Source organism: Lutjanus erythropterus, chromosome 8 (assembly GCF_056507025.1).
Source record: "Lutjanus erythropterus isolate fLutEry1 chromosome 8, fLutEry1.hap2, whole genome shotgun sequence".
Classification (NCBI taxonomy): Eukaryota; Metazoa; Chordata; class Actinopteri; order Lutjaniformes; family Lutjanidae; genus Lutjanus; species Lutjanus erythropterus.
Genome location: NC_139324.1, coordinates 8,644,920 through 8,654,984, shown reverse-complemented (window position 1 = coordinate 8,654,984; position 10,065 = coordinate 8,644,920). Strand labels below are relative to the sequence as shown.

Below are 10,065 nucleotides of genomic sequence, written 5' to 3'. Positions count from 1 at the left end.
ATTCAGAACCTCAAAGATGAGGAAACGTGTCAAGCTACTCTCATTAGCATGCTGCACTGCTATTCCCCGTATTTAAACAACCGAGGTTAGGAATATCCACAGGCACTTTTAACACAACTGTGTTCACAGCTCTGTGGAGCCATGGATCCACTGCCCAACTCTTCTAGAGCTGCAACTCTCAGTCGATTAATCAATTAGATCAATCAGCAGAAAATATTTAATATAATTTTTGAAGACATATGCTGGTACAGTGTCCTCAGCTGCAGCTTGTTTGTTTCAGTGGAGGTCAGAGCAGCGTAGTTAACTATTGAGTGTAAGCTAATGTTTACAGATGTGATGACGTAGTCACCTGACCAGTCATGACCGACAGCACCGCTAGGCCATGAAAACACCCACAACCTGTGAACTCAGTTTCACAACCAGACACAGATGGTCAAGTTGTGACGGTGGATGTGAAATTGAAACGTGTCTACATGTCCTTAGCACCAAGGTGATCCTCATCAGTTATAGAAAATGACACTGTTGGGAATAAATTTGGTCATTTGTGTGAAAAAGGCACTGCAGTTTTTGTAGTTAGAACACAGGTAGTTTCTTCTTTCTGTCTACACTTGTCTCTCATGTCTCATCTCTCAAGCATTGGCATTGGGCATTGTGTCTGTCTGTGTATCTGTGTTTGTCCAGCATGGGTGACGCTACGTGTGGTGAATCTCATGGAACATGAGCTCACGAGGGATGACCGTCTCGGCGCCATATATCTTGGAGGCCCGACGCTCAAACGCAGACACCATTTGCTTCACCACCTCGTCAAAGAAGACATGAGCGAGCTGGGAGTGGAGGAGTGACCGAAACTCGAAGGAGATCTGAGGAGGAGTGAAGAAAGTTAGCAGCTGAATTTCATGCATCAGAGTATGTGTCTCTCAAAGTTTAAAACTGATCCAATGAGAAATACGACACATGGAAGTGCAGACACACCAAGCTCAGCATGGAGAAGAGACAGCACATGATCGCAGACAGAACAAAAGTTTAACCACAGTTAGCTCAATGCATCTACTTACAGCAAAATCCACAGTGCAGGTACGAGGATAGCCAGGGAGGCCAGGGCTGAAACGCCAAACCGTCTCCAAGTGATTGAACAGTTTAGCCTCTGAACAGGATGCCTGACCACAAACATACACACGTTCATTACAATTGGTTTGTCGTAAAGAACAAGAAAATTAGAGACTAACTTTTTAAATTTCTAATCGAGTAACTATTACCAGAGTTGGGACAAAGTCATTATTTTGCAAGACACATATAAATGTCAAGTCTTTACACTCAAATCCCAAGTCCTAAACTTTGAGTTTCACATTCTAAACAAGTCATAATGCGATCTTCACCAAATGTAATTTTAACAACAATGTTCTTAACGTTCTTTGTGCAAATTCAAATGTCCAACAAAGTTGGACGTTGTTGCGTCTCTCATAGTTTTTAGACATAAATTATCATTGGAATCTTTTTTCCAACTGGAGCTCAGTAACATAATGTTAGTTCTTCATGGTTCACTGCTGTCAGACTGGTTCAAACAAAGTGGATCTGTTGAACTGAATACTTACTTGATTCATGAAATAAAGGAAAATTAATTAATGTGTGGATTCACACTTTTTAAATAACAGATATTTTAATCTTTGGGCTTGGTGGAAGTTGTCACATATTTAAAAGTCAAAAGGCTCAAGTCCAAGTCCAAATTGCAAGTCTTTTGTGATTTTGTGGAGTGTAGTCCAAAGTAATCAAATCTGTGGCTCAAGTCTGACTCCATAGTAGAATACAGGTGACTCAAGTCCACACCTCTGAATAATATTATTTTATTAGCACTTATAAGCTCTTAAAACCCTGGTGGAGATCTCAGAGTTTCCAAAGATACCACATATCTGAGATTAACCAGAAGTAAGTGAGTGAAACCAAGCTGATGGAGCATAAAGTCCAGATATAAAACGATGCCACAGCAACGCAGCTTTCTGATTTCTCCTTCTGCAGATGATTTTTTTTTTTTATTTTCTTAAGTCAGCTTTGCCTCGGAGGACAGTTTACTTATTGTAACCGTTTCATCACTTCCAGGTTAGGAAGTGATGTAAGAGTAAACATCACACAGCCTCAGTGAAACAGTGTGAAATGAGATGATTTTAACAACTTTACGCTACTTGCTCAAATCACACATTAATTTTTTTAATACAACAGACCAGAGCTATAAGAATTGTGAACAGAGCTGATTATCATAAATATGAAACTAAAATTAAATACAGTATATATGGCTTGCCAATTTACTGAGAATTTTTTTAGATTATATCATTTTTATTGGCATATTTCCGCACTTAGGCTCTGTCCACATCATCTACTGTAGGCTACAATATTATCCTGTCTATGACTGTCACACCCCTCCCTGATCTCGTTCTAATCAACAGAGGAAATTCTTGCTTGCTTTTGTTTGGCTTTACTGTTTGGCTTTGTGATGGTATATCACTCTTGATTTGTCTGTTATTTATTAGTATTGTTGTTCAGGCTAATATGAAAATGCTCTTGCATGAGGTCTGTTGTATTTCGCAAACAAGGGCTGGGCGGCAGTACCTTACCTTGACCAGGTGGGGGCGTACTGTAGTGACAAGAGAGGTGTAGTTCTCCACAACAGGTGGAAAGCCCACAGTTAGTTTGGCCTTGCAGAATCCAGCTCGCTTGAACACCACATCAGACTTCTTGCACCAGGGAACAAAGAGGCGGTAGTTTTCCACTCCGGCTACCACGTCATATATCTCCTGCATGGAATACCTGAGGAGTCACAGATGGAGAAGAGAGAGCCATAAGCTCCATGTGTGCAAATACGTCCATGCATGAAGGTCAGCAACTGTGACATAACACCAAACACTAAACAAGACTGGCACAGTACAAGAGCCATGACCCAGTAAAGTCTGAACTAGGTCAGTGAGCAACAGACAGGAGAAAAAGGGGATTGAGACAGAGAGAGGCAAGATTAGAGAAAAAAAAAGAATAATGACCTAAACAAAATAAAGGACAGATGTAGTGAATGAGAGACAGATGTATCCCACACCACTGTTACATAACTGCCTGACTGTAGCTGCTGCCGCCTGCGTCTATTTATACAAGCAGATTTAGTGATTATGGCCTCTCTGTGGAACACAGGAGGACATCTAGTGCGTCATACATATACACTCATGTTGAGCCTCAGATAGGGCAGCACTGTTCAAATCAATTATTCAAAGATGGACTTTATGTTGATTTGTGAGGAAGATTTTTTTTTTCAAAACTTTAGGATTATATACTACTATTGCTCTACCTAGTCAAAATGTACCTGTTCAGAGCTGGCTGACTGGTTGGCCTATCAAATTGCTGCCTGCATCTTTTTCCATCCAAACACTTCACACTGACTGTATAGGGTTACCAAAATGTTTAAGGGTGTGTTTGCAACAATAAGTGTGTGTTCAGAGTTTGTCACACCACCCAGCCAAATTTAGATGATTAGAAATTTCTAAGTATATAAAATTAGGCCTCAGAATCATGATAACAGAGCAGTTACAATACAATTCAGTATAACACAGTTCTCAGTGTTTTAACATGTTTTCAGCAGTTTTTTTGCTGACATGTACAGGGATTCCCCCAGCAAATTTGTTGGGCCTGGGGTCAAATGTCTTTCTTTTTTTACATGGGTCTGACATGAGCCAGCAATGGACTGAAGGCACCATTAAGCTAGGGTTGTATAGATTTTTATTCATATTTACTGTAAAACAAAACTATTAAAATCATAATAATGTGACATTTGTCTGTGTAAAACAAACATGTATTCTTACATCTGAAGAACAAGATTTGTTGGCCAGAGCATCGCTGCAGGACTATAGTACTTCATTATAATGCTGTTTCTCACTCATTTTTCCATTTTCAAAAAACTGTGATTAGGTTGTGGTTCTGCAATTTGGATATTGCACTTGGGCATGTTGCAATTTCGATAATTTTGCAATTAATTGTGCAGCCCTACTTTCTGGGTGGGGAAAGTGAAAGGCAGGCTTGGCCCTTCCTCATTACCACCACTGATGTGCCCTTGAGCAAAGCTCTTAACCCCAAGTGGAGTAGAGCAGCTCAGTGGCTGGCAGATAAGATTGTGATTGTCCTGGGCAGCTTCCAAGCATGAATAACTGTGTGAATGTCATCAGGGTGTTCCTGAAAAAAAGAGCATTGCAACAAACCAGCCTTGAGAGACTCACCCAATGATGCGTCTCTCTGAGTACTCCTTCCTCTTGGAGAAGGAATCAGCGAGGTTGAAGAAGCTGCGGGTAGGCAACATGACCCCACGTCCTGGCATGGCTGCGCCCAGCAGGGGAGGTACACGAGTCATCAGGATCCCACATGACGACAGGTATCTGATCACAAAACAAAACATACAGACAACAACTGGGTGAGAAAACCAAGGTGTGGATGAGAATCAGTGCAGGGAGCTCTCGTTAACCACAAAACAGGACTGATACACTCAATTCTGTTTTAGGTTTGATTTTAGCTCTTTCCTGTTTTATTTTGAAAGTATCTTCATGCATTTCTCTGATTATTGATTAGTTTCACCTATATTTAGTCTGTGTCTCCCTCTACCTGTGTGTCTACTCCAGTCCTCCCTGTCTTTTTTGGATTTTCTTCCTGATTTTATGAATTTTGGATTTTGCCTGTTCCTTTGGATTCTGTTTGCCTTCACTGGATTGATTCTGTTTCTGATCTGTGCCTGTCTGACCATCCTGTAAGCTTTATCTATTTTGTGTGAATGAAATCACTGTTGTGTGCATTTGGGTCCTCTTGTTTTTCTGTGAACCTGCTTGATAAATGTGACGCAGGAATTGTCTTGAGAACGTGGATTGATTTCTCATCATCTACATCAACATAAAACCAGCTGCTAATTAGCCAATAATACCTGTAAATCGAGAACAAGGTAACAAGCCGCAACATAAGCCTTTATTCCTGGGGAACAGGATACTCTACTCGGAAACCTTATTGGAACACCTGCTGAGCTTTTGTCATTCAAATAAAATGGGTCACAGAAGTACAGATGCCAGTAAATCATAATGGAACAAAGTCAAGGGCACCAACTCTGGTACTAAAACACTGCACAGCCTAAGCACCTGAGCTCGCTCAACTTAGTTTTGTGACAGCCTGCCTACATTTCTATACATGTGCTTTTTGTTTGGCCTGGGGGAGAAGTTGCAGAATCAGGTTAAAGGTGCAGGATCTGTCAACAGAGCTCAACAGTGAGATTCCAAAGGGAAAATCCAATCAATATTCTGAACAGAGGATTTAGATTACTGGTCATAATTTCGTAACCATCCAAGGTAGACTCAACACAAGCTGTGAAATTGTGAAATGATGGTATATCCTCCTGATCAACCTTGATTTAAGAAAAGTTTAATTTACAATGTCAAGGACAAGTACTATTCTAAAGTGCAACAGTGACATCTCTCAGCTGTGACAGCTCACTGGTACCATGGAAATGTACTCTAACAGGCCGCTAGTTAGCTAACTAGTTAGCTATAATTTCGTTATGTCGAACTTCGAATCAAATGTTTTAATGGTCAAGATTCCTTTTGTAGCTGGTTGGCTTGGTTTGGCTTGGCAGCAAAGGCCCACAGGCATGAGTTGAACACACGGCCGCTGCAGAGGACTGACAGTGTTGGTACATAGAGTGAATGTTCTACCAGCTGAGCTACCAGACCACCGAGCACAGCACAATATGAGGGGAAAAAAGTAAATATAGGCAGAGGGCAGGGTCACTGCAGATACAGACACCATCACACACAAGTGATGATTGGGAGGGTTTATTTCTTTATGAGTGATACATTGTTTTTTTTTTTAGAAACCCCTGCATTATATACATTTAATGATTAAGCTTCAGCTGCACACAACCAGATAAAATAGGAAGAATTCCATAAATCCTGGAAAAATACATTTCAACAGTTTTTCTCATAAATCTACTTGTTACCTGATGTCTGACTGATAAACTCACAGCTTTACTGACCTTCTGATATACTGAGCCCTAGGGATGTTAAAAATATCAAAATATCGATAAGCATAGATACTGAATATTTGAAATACTTTTAATACTAATTTTTTGCAGTATTGATACTCCATCAGCTGTACTTTCTTGCTTTCTCATTTCTCAGACAGTGTGTTGAAACACACCCTGCTGCAGTACAAACATAGTCCCACCTCCTCTCACTTTCTAAAGGTGCTGTCTTCTTCTCATCACTTGTGTCATTCGCTCTGTTGCTGTGTTATAGCTTTGTTACATTTATCTGAATATTTGTTTGGTGCCGCCTGGTAGAGACCTGCACTCTGAGTGACCTCTAGTTGTAAACTGAATAAATCAGGATTTTGTCCAGTTGACCCGACAAAACAGGCCACCTGAAGAAGTCACCTCAGAAACTGGGATCTTAACCTGTGATTTGCAATTATTATTTTCTTCACTTTTTAATCAAGTAACCCATTAATCAAATAGTATTCAATTAAATCAATCATCAAAATAACACTTGGTTGCAGTTCTATTCTCCTTTTTCTGCAGCGCTGCTTTACTCTTCAGGAGCCAGCGCGATCACATGTGAATCTGAAAGTGTGAATCTTCTTTGACACCATGAATGCAAGGACTCTGTTACTCCTGGAGAGGTAGGAGGTGGCCTGTAGCCTCCATAGATGTTACGAATATAGAACTAACCCTGTTACTGTAACCACCAGCCTGTAGGATCACTGTGACTGATCACTACTGAGAGAAATGTCAGACACTTTGATTTGTCCATTGTGCCTGGCGGTCAGTCACGGCACCTGTGGCACCCCGTTCCACTATGTCCCTGGCACTGGATGGTCTGGAAGCACGACCCAGCTCCCAGGGTATATGTTTAGATATTTAACTACCTATTATGTCACCACTTAATGTGATGTGACACTATCAATGTCATCATCAGCTTAAACCCATGAAACCTATTCTATGCTTCCCATGACGTCTTGCTTTAAATTCCTGGTCCATTACTGGCCTACTGGTCACTTCAAACAGAACTCCACCCCCATCACTACTACCTGAAACATGATACAACTGACCCATGGCACTGACCTTAAACTGCCAAGTCCATGCATGAGAATGAAGAGTTATGGCTGAGAGGTTGGACTTAAGAGCAAAGAACAGAGTGCATGTCCAACTCCAAAACTGAGCAAAAGCAGGATAAAGCAGAATATGGTGGATGAAGAGGTAGTTTGCAGAGTTATTAACATATATTTGTATCTTTCATTAGTTTTTGTTTTGTTTTTAAAGATGGAAAGGTTTTAAATTTTAAACAGTTTAGTTTACAATTGTTTAGGTTTCATGAATTTCAGTTTTTTATTATTTTATTTTTTTTATAATATATAAAACATTTTTAGAGGCAGACTTAAGAATAAATGACAATTATTACAATAGTATTAGTATTGGGTTACTATACAAACACAACACTTTATCAATCAAGTAAGATTCTTATGTCAAAAAAGACACTTCAAAAATTGATCTACTATCAAATAAACATTTGAAATACAACAGATTTTTTTTTAACAGCGTGTTTTGCATATTATCTAATGTAGTTTTTGGTTTACTTTTTGGTTAGGCCTGACTATAACAATACTAAACATTAAAAACCCTCACAAGTTTAATAAGGCAATGTTTTGAGCATTAATCTGAAGAAATTGTTGATCAAAATGTTCCCAAATTTAAAAAAAAATTGGAGCTAGCACTGTTCAGTGTGGCACTATTTCCTTTTTCCTGAGGAACACTTCCAAGGAATCTGCCACCTTCCAAAACACTGTGTCAGAGGTTAACTTGGATTTCAGTAGTGCTCACTGTAGGGAGAGCGATGGCAGTGGTCTTATCTTACCCAACACCTGTCAGCTGGCACAAATAAAACTCTTTCCTCTGTCAGATTTTAAACCCCAGGTAAAAATGGGTGTCCAGAGATATTGCAAAACACCAATATATCCTATTCTCCTGACTTACAGCTACAGCATATCCAGAACTCCTCACTTCTGGACAAATTAGATGAGTAGTTTACACTTACAGTAAGAGACACATTTACTTTACTGCACCCTAAAAGTTCCATTTTCTGCTACTTCCACTTTCACTTTTACATTTGAAAGGGAAGTGCCGTAGCTTACTTTTAACTTCACTACATTTACCCGACAGGTAGTTAGATTAGTTAGAACTGTTAGTTTGCTGACAGTGGCTGACAGTCATTGACCACTGAGCTTTCTATCATCGTAACATTTGTGATTTAAAAGCCTTCTGTATTTGAAGTAGTGTGTCCCCTCAGAGTTGCCACAGAGAGTTGTTGCCCAAGTTTTTGACATGCGGGAGAAAAAATTGTTGCCGTCTCTTATTAAATTAATCACCAACTACTCTGATAATCAATTAATCCGTTTATGTAATTTTTTATAAAGAAACAAGTTTAAATTCTCTGATTTCAGCTTCCTAAATGTGAAAATATTTTTGGTTTCTTTACTCCTTTATAATAATAAACTAAATAGCTTTGGGTTGTGAGTTAAAGAAGACATTTGAGGACATAATTTTGGGCTTTGTGAAACTACTTAATTATAGTAGTTTGAGTATTTGTAATTACACCCTGGGTACTAATAAGTTCACCTAAGGTTCTGTGTGAAACCTGGACTACTTCCACCAATGCTGGCCTGTGGTCAGATAATGATTTGCGCTGCATTAGTTAGTCAGATGTTTAACTTGAACTGTGAACAGGCCCCACTGGCATATTGTTGAAGGAACCTATAGCTATTTGACTGACAACAATGCACAGGCCATACCATAGATTTTCTTATAGGGCACATAAATCAAACTTGCACAATTCAGACCGTACATGTTGCTTACATTATGTTTACACTCAACACAACAACCTCTTACTCACTACCTTCGCTGTTTGTTACTGCGTCTTCTCCTACATTTCCCTCTTTACGCCAAGTTTCATAGGTTTAGTCGGGAATTAAATGCTCAAATACCGTACCTCACGTTGTTCCTGCCCTGTACTTCCCGGCTGGCTGTAGCAGGTAAATGTTTCAGGCACTCGGCTACTTTTCTCAGGCTCCGACTACCTCTCGCCATCATCCCTGTTTGACGGATTACTTTACTCGCCCTGTACTGCCAAGTTGACAAGCATCAGTGCCCACTCGTTGGTCCCGCCCCTAACGTCACGCACTCGCTTAATATCGACCTGCTATTGGGGGACCCATAACGACTTAGAGTTTTCATTGGCTAGTCTTGCGGTTCTTCAGACGAAATTACTGACGTCTCCGCCTCGCGCGTGCACAGTAGCGCACGCGCAGGAATGTCACGAGATGTTGGCTCAGGTTTCACTGTCGGCCGTGTTAGAAGTTCACACACACACACACACACACACACTGCAACAAATATTATCTGCCATCTCTTTAGCTATTATTTTGAATCGTTTAATTATATTATGTACTACACTTAGCACGGACCATTTCCTTTATTCATGTTATGTTGATTCTGCTTTGAATTGTATTTAGTGTCCAGAGTTGGGTTGACTAGATTAAAGGTTCTCATTTTTTTCTCAGCCAAGAACCGCTTCAAAAAATATTTATACCAGAGACCCCCTCGTGTATATCCAGTGGAATAATTTGATATAGTCATTTTTTATTATTATTATTATTATTATGATCATTATTTCTTTTACACTTCTATTTATTCATGTGTGTTGTATGTATCAAAACTATATTAGATATGTATTAAACTTAAAAATGATCAAAACATTGATTAAAATGTTTGAAATCATCTCCATTTGAGAAGCTAGAAAGATGAAGAGTTTTGCATTTATTTTTAAATTATGATAAGAAAAAATAATTAATGACTACTTTAAGCTAGACACACTAGTATATTTCCATATGTTTTTTGTGTAGAACTTTAATTTGTGAAGTAACTAGTAACTAAAGCTGTCAGATAAATGTGGTGGTGTTAAAAATACAATATTTCCAACTGAAATACTTAAACTTACAAACTTAACTACA

The 10,065-nt window shown here is 39.3% G+C and overlaps 1 protein-coding gene across 2 annotated transcripts; it reads right to left on the bottom strand.

Moving 5' to 3' along the window:
- Nucleotides 1–260: 260 nt before the first annotated feature.
- On the bottom strand, nt 261–9,205 carry coq10b (coenzyme Q10B). Of its 2 annotated transcripts, none has more exons than XM_084724424.1 (5): nt 9,045–9,205; nt 4,248–4,403; nt 2,607–2,799; nt 1,056–1,157; nt 261–860 (listed from the first exon to the last, which is right to left on the bottom strand). In XM_084724424.1, exons 1-5 carry the CDS (start codon nt 9,143–9,145, stop codon nt 693–695), a joined length of 720 nt encoding a protein of 239 aa, XP_084580550.1. In that variant the 5' UTR covers nt 9,146–9,205; the 3' UTR covers nt 261–692. The 2 variants fall into 2 exon arrangements, with proteins under 2 accessions (XP_084580550.1, XP_084580551.1); XM_084724425.1 differs by lacking the exon at nt 9,045–9,205 and adding an exon at nt 7,124–7,327.
- Nucleotides 9,206–10,065: the final 860 nt, after the last annotated feature.

What these genes read in the sequence shown, in the direction of transcription:
- coq10b (XM_084724424.1), bottom strand. Translation starts at nt 9,145, where the DNA reads ATGATGGCGAGAGGTAGTCGGAGCCTGAGAAAAGTAGCCGAGTGCCTG. An exon ending in CAGGGCAGGAACAACGTGAG is followed by an intron (nt 4,404 to 9,044) that starts GTACGGTATTTG and finishes TTTTGTGATCAG; the next exon opens with ATACCTGTCGTCATGTGGGA. An exon ending in TCAGAGAGACGCATCATTGG is followed by an intron (nt 2,800 to 4,247) that starts GTGAGTCTCTCA and finishes GTGACTCCTCAG; the next exon opens with GTATTCCATGCAGGAGATAT.